The 18,321-nt window shown below is 45.5% G+C and overlaps 1 protein-coding gene and 1 long non-coding RNA gene across 3 annotated transcripts in view; one reads left to right on the forward strand and one right to left on the reverse strand.

The window, feature by feature from the left end:
• LOC135541036 (protein turtle homolog A-like) overlaps nt 1-18,321 on the reverse strand; it is a 47,230-nt gene that overhangs the window by 21,552 nt on the left and 7,357 nt on the right. For both annotated transcript variants that reach the window (XR_010455907.1, XM_064967176.1), the window contains exons 2-3: nt 17,927-18,022; nt 16,287-16,493 (exon numbers count right to left, since the gene is read on the reverse strand). Coding sequence is in view for 1 of the 2 variants with exons in the window: in XM_064967176.1 (XP_064823248.1) it covers nt 16,287-16,493; nt 17,927-17,987 (268 nt within the window). In the remaining variant the exon portion in view is untranslated. The remainder of the gene's footprint in view (nt 1-16,286; nt 16,494-17,926; nt 18,023-18,321) is intronic.
• Nucleotides 974-14,473, forward strand: LOC135541051 (uncharacterized). The gene is made up of 3 exons (XR_010455908.1): nt 974-1,069; nt 12,407-12,612; nt 14,202-14,473. It is a non-coding gene; the product is annotated as an uncharacterized LOC135541051 (long non-coding RNA).

Raw genomic sequence — 18,321 nt, forward strand, 5'->3', positions numbered from 1 at the left:
TTTCACGACACAATCTTGCTCCTGAGGTCATTTCACCAGGGTGTTGAATGACAGAAAATATTTATTGAATTTACTTCAACTTCAGAGGAAAACAGCGACTATTCAGCTGTCCAGGATGTTTTCCCTTCAGACAGCAGTGGCCGGAGGTAGTCTTGTGATTAATTAAGCAAAATGCACCCACAGCCTTGAGGCTTCAGGGTGAAACACCACACTGTGTTTAAAAAGGGATTAGAATGAGTCACAATTAACCCCACATTCCAGAGTGGGGCTGTTGTTTTGGTTAATGGTAAGGTATGCCTGCAGAGATAATGATTGTCTGACCTGCTTCAACACAGACCCAATCATTACTGGGCGGCTCTCAGTTTGTGCTTACATAAAAAGGTACCTCTGATCCCAGGTCAGTGTTATTAGGAGAGCTGATAGGACACTCAAAGAAAGGAAATGTGTGCTGAAATGATAACAGGTGTATCAAAGACTTCAGGCATGGGCTGTTATCTCAAAGTGAGGGATCCTCCCTGAGCTGTCTATTTCCTATACAGACTTTTTCCCAAAGAGCAATGGAATTAACTCCACACCCAGTGCACTGGAGAAAAACTCTTTCATGTGTATCCCTTCATACACAATCTCACACCTAATCCCTTTGTGGCTTGAAATGCTGAGGAACATTTTAAATTCATTAAGATTACCAGCACCTCTAAGAACGATTAAGAATCAAACACAAACCAAGGAATTCCCAATGGCCAAATAAATCTAAATACTGACATGCAAGCATGAGGGTGCACAGCATATGAGTTGATTTTCAAAACCTTGAGTGTGCAGTTCCAACTGGCTCACCACTGGGGAATTTTTAGTTTGACTATGAAACACTTAACTTTCTTGCTCCCCTCCTCCCTGTCCATCGCTACAAAGGGAAGGCAACTCCCCCACACCACCCCTCCTAATTCTCTCAGATTACCATAGTGATGAAACCAAGAATACCCAGGGCTGTGAGTTTGGATTTGAATTCAGTTGCTGTGGAAACGGGGAGCGACGGGGATAAAACTCTGGGAAGGGAGGGCCAATCACAGGGGTAGGTTTGTGCCTGTGATTCAAAAAATTACACATGGAAGAAAACATGTTTGGATTTAAATAATGGGTAAATGGCTTGTGACCGATCCAGCAGTAGGAAATGGAGACAGTGGGTGCATTCGTACATTTACTCTGGCTACCTACTCACTCTCGTCTGAGTGTGCCAGAGCGCAGAATAACTGACACATTTACGAACGCTCAACACCCATTGAATATGGCTGGTGTCAGTAAACGTCGGCAAAAAAAGCGTAATTCAATTGTTGTCAGCTGCAGTTCTTGATAATGCTCTGGATAACATACAAACAGCCTAACCAGCTCTGCTAGGGCAAGTAAAATGGTCAGAGTGAGGTGTTCTCTCATTTGTGTGTGGAAGTAGCTAGCAAGCTAGCCAACATTAGCCAGTTAGCTTGGGTACTTGACTGCAGTTGTGAGGCCAGAACGCTCGGATCAACCCTGCTCCTCGGCCAGAGCGTCCAGTGTGCGCTCCAGTGTGAATTTACGGTTAGCAGGCACTGAAATTATGAACACACCCAGTGTGAGAGAGAAAAGCATGTTTTAATTTGAATCTGAGGTTAGACAATAGTGACATATGCAGTTTTATTTTAATTATTTGTCTAGCCATGGATGGTCACAAATGGCAAAATTGCTTCCATTCATAAAAAAACAAATTAGAATAAGATTTTTTTTAAACTAAATATGTGCCCTGTAAATGATTGCTTTTGTTAAAATGGACAGATGAGTCACTACCACATGATTTAAAATAATGTTCCAAATTAAAGGTGTGGACAATTTCCAATCCATCCCAACTCGAAAGAAAAATATGGGGATCTGAATACTCATCAAAGATGACCAAGTATTGATGAAAATTGATAAACGGCTCATTGCTGCATTCCACAAGGAATACAATGACAGATTATGGCGAGGTTATAGAAGGTATTTGGATCAATAATCCACCGACTACTACCAGCAGACACATTCATTAATCCCACTTGGCCTGCATTAGCACAATATCCCGAGGCCCTCCGATACACTAGTCTCTATGGAGCACAGAGACAGAGAAACACTAGCTACTCCTTTTTCCTGTCTATTCTCCTCACTGTTTTTCCACCCCCATGTATCACATGACAACTTCAGTCTACCTTACAACGAGCTGCTATTCTGACAGGTCTGGCTGGTGTGCAGTGAAGGGTGCATAATGGAAACTCTAATGCACCCGTTCAGTTCAGCGTTCCCCTCTAAGACGCACCACCCTCTTCACATTAGCCAGAGTCAAGTTCTCCCCCAGTGGGTGGCAGGTTAAAAATCACTCAGCTCTTTCTGAGCTGCACCGCTCACTGCACTGCCAGAGAACTGGCTTGCCTGAACAGCTGACAAAAGATTTTATGTAACCGTGGCCTATGGTTTTAATATACAATATACTTGAATGTACTACATGGTGTTTAAAATCACTTTGTGCTCCCATGCTGACTTTAGTAAAACTGGTGTTAAAATCGTATTAATTTTACCCACATAATTCCATTAAAGCTGGTTGTCACACATATGGAAGTCAACACTTCCGATGCAGTGATTGTGTGGCAAATGCTGTTCATTGTGGTCCATGCAGCCTCTCAGCGTTAAATCTCTGGGATAATGTTCTATTGTTCGGAGGAAATGGAATGGACATGTGATTGTTGCAGTGGTGGTTCCCACTGCTGCGTAATTACATGTTGTAATGCACGGGGATATACAGAATTTCATATGCTACAATTAATAGCGGCACCTATGGAGGAAGACAGATCATTCTGTTTACAGAGGCCTCAGTTTTGTTTTTCTTTGTCTGTTCCGTATGTGTTTAAGGGAGACAGGCAGAGGTGCATTGTGGGATGTGTTTTGATTTGAATACAATCATAAGTCTGGGGCCATCCCCTGACAGCCCACCCCTCCCTTACCCCCAAATTTCCCTCTTCAATCCTCCTCTCCCCTAATCAGTTTAACCCTCTTATGAATAGCTCTTTGTCAAGCAAGAGATTACAGTTAACTCAGTCCCTCTCCCTCTGTCCGGCTGTTTTAACCCTTGCACCAGCAAGCACGTTCTGCTCACATGGTCAAGCCACTGCAGCAGTGAGTGACACATGCAAACCTCAGCCCCAGCCAACTTGGCCAACTACAGAATGGCCCTCCATGCCTGAATCAGAAATCAAACCATTTAGAAGCAACAAGTCAACCATGGTCTACTGCATTCAAATCTGTGACAAAGCATGGAAGTGTCAATGTACCAATACCTGTTTTTAATGACACTGTATTTGAAACATACTAACATACTGTATGACTTAGAAATATCATGTGCAGGTGTTCATGCATGTGTGAGTTTTTTTATGAGCCCTTTTTTATTCCATACATGATATACAGTACTGGTAAATAATTGACAGATGCTGCATTTGTTCTGCTCATTCGTTTAAATGAAATCAAGCTTTATTTATTCAGTACATTTCAGACATGGAATTTGTATTAAGGCAATTCTAACATTTTAAAAACATTACAATACATTCATTACAGAATTCACAAGATACTAAGTGTGTGCCCTCAGGCCCATACTCCACTGCCACATATCAACAACACAAAATCAAGGTGTATGTGTGTGTATTGTGCGTATGTTATCATGTGTGTGTATGCATGCCTCTGTACCTATGTTTGTGTTGCTTCACAGTCACTGCTGTTCCATAAGGTGTATTTTTATCTGTTTTTAAAATCTGATTCTACTGCTTGCATCAGTTACCTGATGTGGAATAGAGTTCCATGTAGTCATGGCTCTATGTAGTACTGTGCGCCTCCCATAGTCTGTTCTGGACTTGGGGACTGTGAACAGACTTCTGGTGGTATATCTTGTGGGGTATGTATGGGTGTCTGAGCTGTATGCTAGTCATTTAAACAGACAACTTGGTGCTTTCAACATGTCAATACCTCTCACAAATACAAGTAGTGATGAAGTCGATCTCACCTCTAGAGATTATTATTATTATTAATGTTTGCTCTCTGTGTACATCCAAGGGCCAGCTGTGCTGCCCTGTTCTGAGCCAATTGCAATTTTCGTAAGTCCCTCTTTGTGGCACCTGACCACACGTCTGAACAGTAGTCCAGGTGCGACAAAACTAGAGCCTGTAGGACTTGCCTTGTTGATAGTGCTGTTAAGAAGGTAGAGTAGTGCTTTAATATGGACAGATTTCTCCCTATCTTAGCTACTGTTGTATCAATATGTTTTGACCATGGCAGTTTTACAATCCAGGGTTACTCCAAGCAGTTTAGTCACCTCAACTTGCTCAATTTCCACATTATTTCTTACAATATTTAGTTGAGTGAATGATCTGTCCCAAATACAATGCTTTTAGTTTTTGAAATATTTAGGACTAACTTATTGAAACCAACTGCAGCTCTTTGTTAAGTGTTTCAGTCATTTCAGTTGCTGTAGTAGCTTAAGTGTATGGTGTTGAGTCATCCGCATACAAAGACACACTGGCTTTACTCAAAGTCAGTGGCATGTCATTAGTAAATATTGAAAAAAGTAAGGGGCCTAGACAGCTGCCCTGAGGAATTCCTGGTTCTACCTGGATTATGTTGGCTTCCATTAAAGAGAGACTTCCATTAAAGAACACCCTCTGTGTTCTGTTAGACAGGTAACTCTTTATCCACAATATAGCAGGGGGTGTAAAGCCATACGTTTTTTCAGCAGCAGACTATGATCGATAATGTCAAAAGCCACACTGAAGTCAGAAAACAGCCCCCACAATCTTTTATCATCAATATCTCTCGGCCAATCATCAGTCATTTCTGTAAGTGCTGTGCTTGTTGAATATCCTTCCCTATAAGAATGCTGAAAGTCTGTTGTCAATTTGTTTACTGTAAAATAGCATGCTGTATCTGGTCAAAACCATTTTTTCCAAAACTAAGGGTTTTTAACAGGCTGATTGGTCGGCTATTTGAGCCAGTAAAGGGTGCTTTACTATTCTTAGGTAGCGGAATGACTTTTGCTTCCCTCCAGGCCTGAGGGCACACACTTTCTAGTAGGCTTAAATTGAAGATATGGCAAATAGAGGGGCAATATCATCCGCTATTATCATCCAAGTTTTCAGACCCCAGTGGCTTGTCATTGTTGATTGACAACAATAATTTTTTCACCCCTTTTTCACACACTCACTTTATGGAATTCAAAATGACGATTCTTTTCTTTCATAATTTGGTCTGATATACTTGGATGTGTAGTGTCAGCGTTTGTTGCTGAAATGTCATGCCTAAATGTGCTAATCTTGCCAATGAAAAAAATCCATTAAAGTAGATGGAAATATCAGTCGGTTTTGTAATGAATGAGCCATCTGATTCAATAAATGATGGAGTTGAGCATGCCTTTTTCCCCAAAGGTGCTTCATTCTTTATATAATTTATCTTTGTTTCATAGTGTAGTTTCTTCTTCTTTTTTTCAGTTTAGTCACATGATTTCTCAATATGCAGTAAATTTTCCAATCGGTTGTGTAGCCTGACTTATTTGCCATTCGTTTTGCCTCATCCCTCTCAACCATACAATTTTCCAATTCCTCATAAATTCATGGGGATTTAACAGTTTTTACAGTCATTTTCTTAATGGGTGGATGCTTATTAGTAACTGGGAAAAACAATTTCATAAATGTGTCAATTGCAACGTCTGTTTGTTCCTCATTAAACACCACAGACCAACAAATATTATTTACATCAACAGCATAGGCATCACTACAAAACTTATTGTATGACCTCTTATACACTGTATTAGGCCCAGCCTTTGGCTACTATATTGTGATCACTACATCCGATGGATCTGGATAATGCTTTCAAGCACATTTCTGCAGTATTAGTAAAGATGTGATCAATTCATGTTGATTATTTTATTCCTGTGCCATTTGTAACTACCCTGGTAGGTTGGCTGATAACCTGAACCAGGTTGCTGGCACTGGTTACAGTTTTAAACTTTTTGAAGCTTTTTCTTGTGTGGGCAGTTTGATGAAAGCCAGTCAATATTTAAATCACCCAGAAAATATACCTTATCAAGCATTTGACACATGTATCCAGATACTGACTGTTACCACTTGGTGGTCTATAGCAGCTTCTCACAAGAATGGGCTTTAGGTGAGGCAGGTGAACCTGTAGCCATATTACTTCAACAGTATTTAACATGAGATCTTCTCTAATCTTTACAGGAATGTGGCTCTAAATATAAACAGCAACACCTCCACCACGGGCATTTCTGTATTTTCTGTAAATGTTCTAAACTTGTATTACTACCACTGTATCATCAAAGGTATTGTCTAAGTTAGAGGTCGACCGATTACTACCTGGCATGAGGACTCCTTGCTGTCCCCAGTCCAGTTGGCCATGCTGCTGCTCCAGTTTCAACTGTTCTGCCTGCGGCTATGGAATCCTGACCTGTTCACCAGACGTGCTACCTGTCCCAGACCTGTTGTTTTCAACTCTCTAGAGACAGCAGGAGCGGTAGAGATACTCCTAATGATCGGCTATGAAAAGCCAACTGACATTTACTCCTGAGGTGCTGACTTGCTGCACCCTCGACAACTACTGTAATTATTATTATTTGACCATGCTGGTCATTTATGAACATTTGAACATCTTGGCCATGTTCTGTTATAATCTCCACCCGGCACAGCCAGAAGAGGACTGGCCACCCCTCATAGCCTGGTTCCTCTCTAGGTTTCTTCCTAGGTTTTGGCCTTTCTAGGGAGTTTTTCCTAGCCACCCTGCTTCTACATCTGCATTGCTTGCTGGTTAGGGGTTTAGGCTGGTTTCTGTACAGCACTTTGAGATATCAGCTGATGTAAGAAGGGCTATATAAATTGATTTGATTTGTTTTGACTTCACACAGTTCACAATGAGCCAGGCGGCCCAAACTGCTGCATATACCCTGACTGCTTGCACGGAACACAAGAGAAGTGACACAATTTCCCTAGTTATAGGAAAATCATGTTAGCAGGCAATATTAACTAAACATGCAGGTTTAAAAATATATACTTGTGTATTGATTTTAAAGAAAGGCATTGATGTTTATGGTTAGGTACACACTTCTCTGCAAAATCTTTAAAAAGGGGTAAGCCGCGCTTCAGGGACAAGAGGTAAATACCTTCACCCAAACCTTCAGGAACTCCGCCGAAACCAAAGCCGGGGCTTCAGGCTGCCCCGGAATGATGTAACCCGATTCACACTCTGAAAACCCGCCAATCAGGGATAGTATATCGTCCTCGGAATACAAACTCTGAACACAGGTAAAGAAACCGGAATGAGCCAAACTCAGCTGAGATGACACCCCTATCAACTCCAGCCATCAATCTTCCTCACTAAGTCAGCCTGGCCGGAGACAATGGTCATGCAAAATATTCCAAACCAATGCCTCCTGAGTTTGTTTCCACCTCTGGCAAACAGGACAGCACTCATGAGTATCATTCATTTTCATTGTGAAACCACATGCCATAAGCCAGGGTCAGTGGTTCAAACTCAGCTGGTTAGCCTTTTTGAACTTACTCTTGCCACTGACCATCTTACTCAAGAAAGGAAGCATTAGCTACACAAGCAGAGCAAAGTAGTTTGCTTTTAGCAAATCCAAAAAACCAATGCCAAGACCCAAAACTCACAACATCACGTTCTTCCTTCGGGAGAGCTGAAGTGCGAAGAATTTAGGAAATGGATGCGAGCCCAGTTATTATAGCGAGGAAGGTGGGGCTTCTGAGGGAGGGCTCGGCATCCATTGGCTGATGGGGCTTGATTTCAGTCTCTCCCACTGCTCCCTCATCTTTGAGCTCCAGCCGTCTTCATTCCCCTTGTACCGCTCGAGGATAGCGTAGATCATAACACTGATGTCCGGGAGGGCACTCTCCTGGGCTACAGCGGTGTGGGAGCAACAGTCCACCGTCTGCCTCAGTCTGGAGGAGTTTGTGGCGGAGGTACGGAAGGTGGTCGAGTCTCCATTGTCGGGGAGAGACGCTGCTCGTAAACTGCTCCAGCTACGTCAAGACGTCCATAGTGTGGCAGACTACGCGGTGGATTTTCACACTTTGGCAGCTGAGAGTGCCTGGAAACCAAAAGCATTGTTCGACATGTTCGACGCGGATTATCGGAGGTGATCAAAGATAAGCTCACAGCCCGGGAGCTGCCCATGGATCTCAACTCCCTCATAGTCTTGACCATCCGGATCGATGGGCGGCTACGAGAATGTAGAAGGGAGAGGGAATCTGTCCCCTGTTGCCCTCGATTCCCATGTTGCCTCCGAGGAATCCCGGAAACCCCCGAAGGCATTTCCGAGGGAATCCGATGTCACCCGAGTGCTCACGGGAATTGTAGAGGGCGGACGCCTCCTCCAGAGCCCAAGCTACTGGGAAGGGCTTCGATTATCTCCGGATGAACGTATACGCAGACTGAACACCAGGAGCTATCTGTATTGCGGGACAACAGGACATTATATTTCCATCTGTCCATTAAAACGTCCAGGCTCATCAGTAGGTATGAGTACTCTGTTGAGCCGGACGAGGAGCCCATTACTCAAATCAAATCAAATAAAAAATTCATTTGTCACATACACATGGTTAGCAGATGTTAATGCGAGTGTAGCGAAATGCTTGTGCTTCTAGTTCCGACAATGCAGTAATAACCAACAAGTAATCTAACTAACAATTCCAAAACTACTGTCTTATACACACAAGTGTAAGGGGATAAAGAATATGTACATAAAGATATATGAATGAGTGATGGTACAGAGCAACATAGGCAAGATACAGTAGATGGTATCGAGTACAGTATATACATATGAGATGAGTATGTAAACAAAGTGGCATAGTTAAAGTGGCTAGTGATACATGTATTACATAAAGATGCAGTAGATGATATAGAGTACAGTATATATGTATACATATGAGATGAATAATGTAGGGTATGTAAACATTATATTAGGTAGCATTGTTTAAAGTGGCTAGTGATATATTTTACATAATTTCCCATCAATTCCCATTATTCCCATTATCAGTGTGTTGGCAGCAGCCACTCAATGTTAGTGGTGGCTGTTTAACAGTCTGATGGCCTTGAGATAGAAGCTGTTTTTCAGTCTCTCGGGCCCAGCTTTGATGCACCTGTACTGACCTCACCTTCTGGATGATAGCGGAGTGAACAGGCAGTGGCTCGGGTGGTTGTTGTCCTTGATGATCTTTATGGTCTTCCTGTAACATCGGGTGGTGTAGGTGTCCCGGAGGGCAGGTAGTTTGCCCCCGGTGATGCGTTGTGCAGACCTCACAACCCTCTGGAGAGCCTTACGGTTGTGGGCGGAGCAGTTGCCGTACCAGGCGGTGATACAGCCCGCCAGGATGCTCTCGATTGTGCATCTGTAGAAGATTGTGAGTGCTTTTTGTGACAAGCCAAATTTCTTCAGCCTCCTGAGGTTGAAGAGGCGCTGCTGCGCATTCTTCACGATGCTGTCTGTGTGGGTGGACCAATTCAGTTTGTCTGTGATGTGTATGCCGAGGAACTTAAAACTTACTACCCTCTCCACTACTGTTCCATCAATGTGGAGAGGGGGGTGTTCCCTCTGCTGTCTCCTGAAGTCCACAATCATCTCCTTAGTTTTGTTGACGTTGAGTGTGAGGTTATTTTCCTGACACCACACTCCGAGGGCCCTCACCTCCTCCCTGTAGGCCGTCTCGTCGTTGTTGGTAATCAAGCCTACCACTGTTGTGGCGTCCGCAAACTTGATGATTGAGTTGGAAGCGTGCGTGGCCACGCAGTCGTGGATGAACAGGGAGTACAGGAGAGGGCTCAGAACGCACCCTTGTGGGGCCCCAGTGTTGAGGATCAGCGGGGTGGAGATGTTGTTGCCTACCCTCACCACCTGGGGGCGGCCCGTCAGGAAGTCCAGTACCCAGTTGCACAGGGCGGGGTCGAGACCCAGGGTCTCGAGCTTGATGACGAGCTTGGAGGGTACTATGGTGTTAAATGCCGAGCTGTAGTCGATGAACAGCATTCTCACATAGGTATTCCTCTTGTCCAGATGGGTTAGGGCAGTGTGCAGTGTGGTTGAGATTGCATCGTCTGTGGACCTATTTGGGAGGTAAGCAAATTGGAGTGGGTCTAGGGTGTCACACCCGTATCAATGCCACCCTTTTATGGGGTGACCAGGCCAAATCACTCTGGGTGCTCATTGACTCTGGGGCAAATGAGAGCTTTATCAATGCTCCCTTGGTGTCGGAGCTTGGTATCTCCACTCAGCCCCTCTCCATTCCCATGGACGTCAGAGTGCTGGATGGGCAAACTATTGGCAGAGTCACCTGCAATACCTGCCATTGACCTTCTCCCAGACACTATACCCCCTCGGGTGTTGGCTTTACACCCGGTCGGGTCTGGAGACCTAGGCCATAGAAAAAATACCCTCTACCACTCACCTCCTTGGCTTTTGAACCTCTTAAGGTAGTGACCATCTTCTCTAAATTGGACCTTCAGAACGCCTACCATATGGTTTGGATACGGGAAGGAGATAAGTGGAAAACAGCCTTTTACACAGCTAGCGGGCACTATGAGTACTTAGTTATGCCATTCGGGCTGACCAACGCTCCCGCTGTGTTCCAGGCCCTGGTCAACAATGTGCTCCGGGACTTGCTGAACCGGTTCGTGTTTGTCTACCTCGACGATATCATGGTCTTTTCCCGGTTAGCTCAAGAACACGTCCTCCATGACAGACAAGTCCTTCCACGTCTCCTGGGGAACCAGCTTTTAGTTCAAACGGAGAAGTGTGAGTTCCATCACTCCACCATCTCCTTCATTGGATACATCATCGCTGCAGGACATATACAGATGGATCCAGACAAGGTGAGAGTGGTGGTGGATTGGCCTCAACCCACATCCAGAGTGCAGCTGCAACGTTTCCTGGGCTTTGCTAACTTCTATCTCCGCTTCATCCAGGATTACAGCATCGTGTCTTCCCCCCTCTGTGGTGGAGGTCGACACCTTGGATGTCAGAGTTGGGGCCGTCTAGTCCCAGCGTTCTGCCCAGGATCAAAAGCTGCACACCTGCGCTTTCCTCTCCCATCATCTTACCCCTGCTGAGAGGAACTATGATGTGGGAAATCAAAAACTCCTTGGTGTCAAGATGTCGTTGGAGGAGTGGAGGCAGTGGTTGGATGGGGCAGAACACCCATTCTTAGTGTGGACGGACCATAAGAACCTGGAATATCTCCGCACCACCAAGCACCTCAACTCTAGGCAGGCTCGTTGGGCCCTGTTATTCACCTGGAGGGGTTCCGGCTAACCAGATGTCTGTCCCGGACTCTGGCCGTTCCCCGGTCCTGGAATGGGCGCATTCCTCTAGACTGACCTGCCATCCAGGCTCCAGTCAGACCCTGGCTTTTGTTCAACAACGCTTTTGGTGGCCTTCCATGGTGCCGGATGTCTCCGCATTCGCCACCGCCCTCACGGTGTGTGCACAAAATAAGACTCTGCAGCAAGATATGGCTGGCCTATTTCACCAACTCCCTGTTCCTCACCGCCCCTGGTCCCATATATTGGGCTTCCCCCATCAGACGGCAACACTACTATCATGACGGTGGTGGATAGGTTTTCTAAAGCCGTCCATATTATTCCCCTTCCCAAGTTACCCTCAGCCAAGGACACGGCTCAGCTCATGGTGCAGCACATCTTCTGGATCCATGGACTTCCGGGCGACATGGTCTCCGATCAGGGTCCCCAGTTCTCGTCCCGGTTCCGGAAGGCGTTTGCACCCTCATTGGGTCGTCGGCCAGCCTGTCCTCTGGTTTCAACCCCCAATCTAACAAGCCAATCAGGACCTGGAGACAGCCCTTTGTTGCCTCGTCTCCACCAACCCCACCACCTGGAGCCAGCAACTCGTGTGGGTGGTATACGCCCACAACACCCTTCCCTGCTTGGCCACTGGTCTCTCACCCTTTGAGTGTTCCTTGGGATATCAGCCCCCGCTCTTCCCCGAGCAAGAGGAAATCAGCATACCCTCTGCCCAGATGTTCATCTGTTGCTGTCGCCGTACCGGGCCGCTCTTTTGAAGACCACATCCAGGTATCGGAACAAGCGGATCGCCACGGGACCCCTGCTCCCCGCTAGCGGCTCGGGCAGAGAGTATGGCTCTCCACTCGGGACCTGCCCCTCCGAGTGGGGTCCCGTATACTTTCCCCCGTTTCTTCGGCCCATTCCACATCTCTAAAATCCTTAGCCCCTCTGCTGTTCGCCTTCTGTTGCCCCACACCCTCCGTATCCATCCTACGTTTCGTGTGTCCAAGATCAAACCTGCATCTCACTGTCCTTTATCTTGTGTTTCCAGGTCCACTCCTCTCCCCCATCTCATCGACGGCCTTCCGGCTTTCACGGTGAGGCGCCTCCTGAGTGTTCGACCTCGCGGCAGGGGATACCAGTACCTGGTTGACTGGGAGGGTTATGGCCCAGAGGAGAGGTGCTAAGTCCCTGCTAAGAACATCCTGGACTCAGCCCTCATTGCTGAGTTCCACCGCCGGCACCCTGGTCATCCAGGTATGTGCCCAGGCAGGGCGCCAGGTGGCGCTCCTAGAGGAGGGGGGGGTCCTGTCACACACTGATGGGTTTCACCTGTCTTTGTGCTTGTCTCCACCCCCTTCCAGGTGTTGCCCATTTTCCCCATTATCCCATGTGCATTTATACCTGTGTTCTCTGTTTGTCTGTTGACAGTTTGTCTTGTCAGGTTTTACCAGCGTGCTTTCCCGTCTTCCTGTTTTCTCAAGTTTCTGTTTCCTAATATTCCCAGTTCTGACATTCTGTCTGCCCTGACCCCGAGCCTGCCTGACTCTGACTCGATTACGAACCTCTGCCTGCTCTGATCCCGTTCTGTACCTTACTGACTCTGCCCTGGATTACAGACCTCTGCCTGCCCTTGACCTGTCTTTTGCCTGCCCCTTGTTTGGTCAATAAACATCTGTGATCTGGGTCTTATCCCGAGTTCTGATACTTTCAATTTATAACCCTCTCCTTGTTGTAAACTACTCTTCCAACAGTACAGGTGTTATATCTTAATTTGATCATCCTATTGTTGCAGAAAATGCACATTTGTAGTGTATTCAAGGTTTAAACTTTCCACTTTAACATTTCAGACTTGATTTTCCCTATCCAAAACTGCATCAACCCCTAATTTTAAAAATTATAATCCAAACAAAAATGCATATTTCCTGTTGCTGCATGATTATTTTCCTTCTGTGAGAAACTTAGATGAACTCAGATTAAGATCCTATATCTGTAGGTAACAGAGGCCTGGCTCAACCAAAGCTCCTCTCTTCTCCTCTGTGAAACTCAAGCCAAGTCTGGGACAGGTCTGGGATAAGGTAGAACCTCCCAGGCAGTGCTTGGTTCTTAAAGAAGGACCTCACACAAAAGCTCCCAGGCAGCACAATACTGGGCCTGATCTCATCCCCATGGGACACACCTACAGCGCTGTGAGATGAAGTAACAGAACCTTTGTCCTGATGGAGTAACTTAGAGCTGGAGAACATGAGATCCACGGGTCTAGCCTGCATTCTTCTCATATTGTGTCACTGTTTGGCAAACGTCTCCCTGGTCCAGTTTTAGTAGAAATACAGATTGCTGCTAGACCATGTGGGTCAGCCTCAGCTGCCACCTCTCTGTTTGGCTCTCTCCTGGCTGAGTTGGTCGAATAGGGTCATGTTTAGTAAGGCCTTGTTGACCAACGTAAAATGTCAATTCTAATTAAAAGATGGTGGAGGAACAAGGCTCATTAATTGAGGTCCTTTAAGTGTATTTGTATGAGGGCCAAACAAGGCCATGACTCCCCCGTTGTTCACGGCTCACACTGAGACAGAATGATGGGGGCCTGCTGGGCTGAGTCTGGGGTTTTGCCGCTGTCGTTCTACCCCCAGGAGGGTGTGCCCTCCACACCGTCTCCACTCATTTACTTCAGAGGAGAGGACACATTTGATCTGCCCCTTTTAGAGCAAGTGCCCCTGACAGCGCGGCCAGTGAATGGAGACTCACATTTCCTCAAAAAGCACAACTCCAACAGACTTCACGAGCTGAGTTCACTCTACTTCAGTATTTCAGTGACTATTTATTTGTCTCTTCCTCTTTGTTCTCAGGTGATTGATGTTCAGCCCTCCAGGGCATGTTTATAAAAGAGACATGGAGGAAGAAGGATGTGGCACTGGGCAGACTCCTTCAAAATGGTTTCTCTCCAGAAATAAAAGATTTGCAGAGCAGCCTGCACAAGTAATCTGTCTGTTTCAGAGCGAATGGCTTCTAATGGGGTCAACAGAAGGACATTACTCTGTGGCACAGACACAGACACAGCAAGCACTCCTCAAGCACTCACTGTAATCTGAAATACACTTGATATCCTATCTGAACAATTAGAGATTAAACGTATTACTTTATTATGCCCCCATCCAAGATAATGCTTCCTCTCATTCTTTCATGAGACACTATTAGACTGGCGGATGGTGTCAGTGCAAGATTGTACATGAGAGATAGAGAAGTCTCATAAACTCTTAATAAGGATGAAAAAAAGCTAGGCATTTCTTCATATTACTAAAAAGTTTTGTTGTGCTTGTTAGTCCTTGAGCATAGACAGCTTGAGACAAAGATCAGGAAGTGGTTGTGTTTCATACTGTCATAGTGAGGTGGGGCTGTGGTTCAATCTGAAATCCCCCACACATTTTAATTTGATGGTAGAATACATTAGATCCGCAGTGCTGATACGCTTCACATGTTGCCACCTGCCTCCAAAAGGAGGGGAGCTGAGAGGATATAAGGCAGACAGGGGTTAAGCAGATCCCAGACACACAGAGAGAGAATATCCTTCATCAAAACCAAGTCCTTTTTGATTTCTAACAAACCGTTAGATTGTTGTTGTTACTTTTCTGTTGTTTTTAACCCCATAGCCTCAGTGATGAATTATGGGTTATGTTGCATCACATGATTGCCTTAAAACAATAACACTGGGGTTTATGGGTGGGTCAGAAAGACGGCCAGACATCTGTTGGTTAGTGCTCTTCCGGCCATTCCTGAATTGTCAGAGCCTGGTCGGTGTCCAGTGCACGCCAGGGTCCATTTGATCTTTAGTGTGATAGCTGAAATCATCTACTGATTGTTTTTAAGTGAAAACCAACTGTATGTGGACTTGAAAGGCTTCCTGCCAGGTTCAGTGACCTCGATGAGAGAATATGGGATTTTGGAGGCACAAGTACTGGCGTGGGCTCCGTCAGAGGAAGGGGTGGATGTGATATAGACCTTTGTCTTTTGTTCTCTGAGAGACAATGACTGGATTATGGTACTCTAGGTAAGAAAACTATATTATTCCATATACTTCATTCATTCTCCATACAGCAAAGCAACCTCTTAACTGGGTCACCCCACTGAATACCAATAAAAAACTGTCATCAGACCACCAGCCCCCAACCCAACCAAGCCTGTCTCAATTCAACCATACTTTTTTTATCCCTCCCCCCCTTGCACTCACACACATACATATGCACACACCCCACACACAGCCCCGTCTGTCATCCCACCTCCCTGACTGAACCATTAACATATTTACGTCCTCACCCAAGCCCTGCCCCAGTCCCCTGCCCCAGTCCCCGCCCCGGTACTATGGAGGCCCTACCACACACCCAGACACACAGTGTAATTACAGGGCTCTTGTTTGGGTGGATTACCTGTTTGGGGTATTCTCACCACTAAACCCCCCCAGCATTCATAAATACCATTGTAGCCCCCTTCCACTTCCCCACCCCCACTCAAAACAAAACAGCTGTACTTAAATCACATTCCCAGCCAGCTACTAGTGAGGGGAAAGAAAGGCTCAAAGGAAGGTAATTGAAAGTTGTTTTAAGACAATGTGACCTTGTTACACAGAATCTCTTCAGATATAATCAGAGAAATGCGTATTTTTCAGGTCCTTGTCTTGAGGTTAAACTCTCCTTTGTCCTTCTCCCATACGATACACTGAGGAATGTAGAGACTGCACTGGGGTGTTGTATGCAGGCAAATGGCTCCCAATAAATCAGCAGGACAAAAGATTCAATTGCACCAGGACTCAAAGTGAGACCCAAAAGGTTCAAATGTTCAGCCATGTTGTATAACTGCAATTGCCACAGTGTATTTGCTATGCATTGTGTAATTTGAAAGAAGCAGTGATAAGACAGATCTGGGACAAGAGGACTCACCCTTGTAGTTGGGATGCACACGTGGTGCGTACACTCCGAATTTGATGAGGATGGGAACATTGTAACCCAGACGAACCCACTCCACCACGTGCAGTGGGAACAAGTTTGGGGTGGTTACTCCTGTAGAAAGGGGGTTAAGACTGCAACCTAGCTCTGCAGTCCCCCCAACCCTGGCTCGTACCACCGCCTCCACACCCTGGGACGTACCTGAGGAGAAAGTACACAGGTTGCAATAATACAATGGTGGTAGGCTGAGCATGACTGGTGAATCGGCAGGAAAACATGTTGATGCCTGAAGAGTCAACAGTCAAGATCCACATGTGGATCTGTTCCACATAGGTTTGAGTCTCATGCAGAGCCAGATACATGCTGAGTTTTCTCCTAAATGCATTCTGTGGAATTTCTGGTTCTGAAGATATTGAGTAAATATTCACTTGATTTTTTGCAGGGCCGAGAACCGATGATAAAATTGTTTAGCAGCCAGCAACAGCTTGGCTCCTTTATGAGAGGGAAGGGGAGGACAAGAAACAAGGCTAAACCCAAAAGGCAAGGATGGAAAAAATTGGAAGGACATTGAGAAACTAACATGCAGTAAAGGATAAGAGATTAGAGTAGATAGCATAAACACATTTAAATGTCAATAAATATTGGATGTCAGCCTGCATATTTCCAATGACTGTGGTAATCTCTAGAGTATGCTTAGTTTAAAACAGACAAACAGGGGCCATGTAAAACAATGACACTCCATTTGGTGACAAGACCGCTGGACTGCAACTCTTTAAACATGTTTCAATTCCATTAACGACACATGGGCCAGAGCCTGAGAGCCTGGCAGTGTTGTGTTGTCTCTGTACCTCGTCTGGCCTAGTGATTAAGCAGTAATCTCAAAGGGGGACACTCCCTGATAGAGGGCAGGGCAGCAGGCCCCTCACCGCTCTCTCCCACTCCGCCACCCCCTGGGGTCCACACATGGCTTGCGCTCCACAAAACTCCCCTCCCCCTAGAAGCGTGCCATTGGGATGGGGCCAGTATAAATCCCAGATTGATCTTAATCCGCACCCGTAGATTTTTTTTAGAGTAGGATTTCACCCCATTCCCTTGTACACACTTGTGTCTAGACCCCCAGACCCCCTCCTCATCACTTTCCCCAATCCAGGCCATGTGTACATAGTAGCAGATGTCAGAGATGTATCCGTATGATGCTGTAAATCATATGTTCTAGGCAGTACATTCAGAAAATTCCACTGGCCAGTACATGGGAGTCAAGGGCTATGTGAACAATGAATCTAAAGAGAGTGGTATAAACTACAGAGGAAAATACATTGGTAGTGAAGGGTAGAAAAGGATGCAGAGAGACAGAAACGGAAGATAATGAATTGGATGAGAGGGTTTCTCTGATAATGAATTGGATGAGAGGGTTTCTCAGATAGTGAATTGGATGAGATGTTTTCTCTAGAGGTACATTTTACATGATACGTTTTTACGGTGTATAATTTAACTACAGTGTTGTACCATTGTAATAGAAATGTATGAAGTGAATTACTTGGGTAGCTAGGAGAGCAAGGCAGGTGTAAGGAGAGAAATCAATAAAAATGTGATGAGCATAGCAAATCTTCCCAGATGTACAGTATGATACTTACGCAGCAGACAGAGGGCAACAACAGTGGTGACACCCAGATGCCACAGTCTCTCCAATCCCATGGCCGTCCCTCACACTCCTTCACACATCTCCCAACCTGAAAACACAGAAACGCACACATTCAATTCAAACCTCTGACATACAGTAACACACAGCCTTCAATACTGTACAAGGACCTTCCCACTGCATCTGGCATCAGCCAAGACCAAGGTAATCGTCCAAGTTAACATCAACCCTAAAGTATTTCATAATCCCTACTTTAAACTGGATTCCAGTCTGTTGATCACTTGATAACTGACTGCATTCTGTAAATAATCTTTGCACACTGCAAATGTGATGTCTGATCTGTGGTTGGGATTTGGGAAACATGCTTATTCAAAGTAGCATTGGGAGGGG

Source organism: Oncorhynchus masou, chromosome 1 (genome assembly GCF_036934945.1).
Source record: "Oncorhynchus masou masou isolate Uvic2021 chromosome 1, UVic_Omas_1.1, whole genome shotgun sequence".
Lineage (NCBI taxonomy): Eukaryota > Metazoa > Chordata > Actinopteri > Salmoniformes > Salmonidae > Oncorhynchus > Oncorhynchus masou.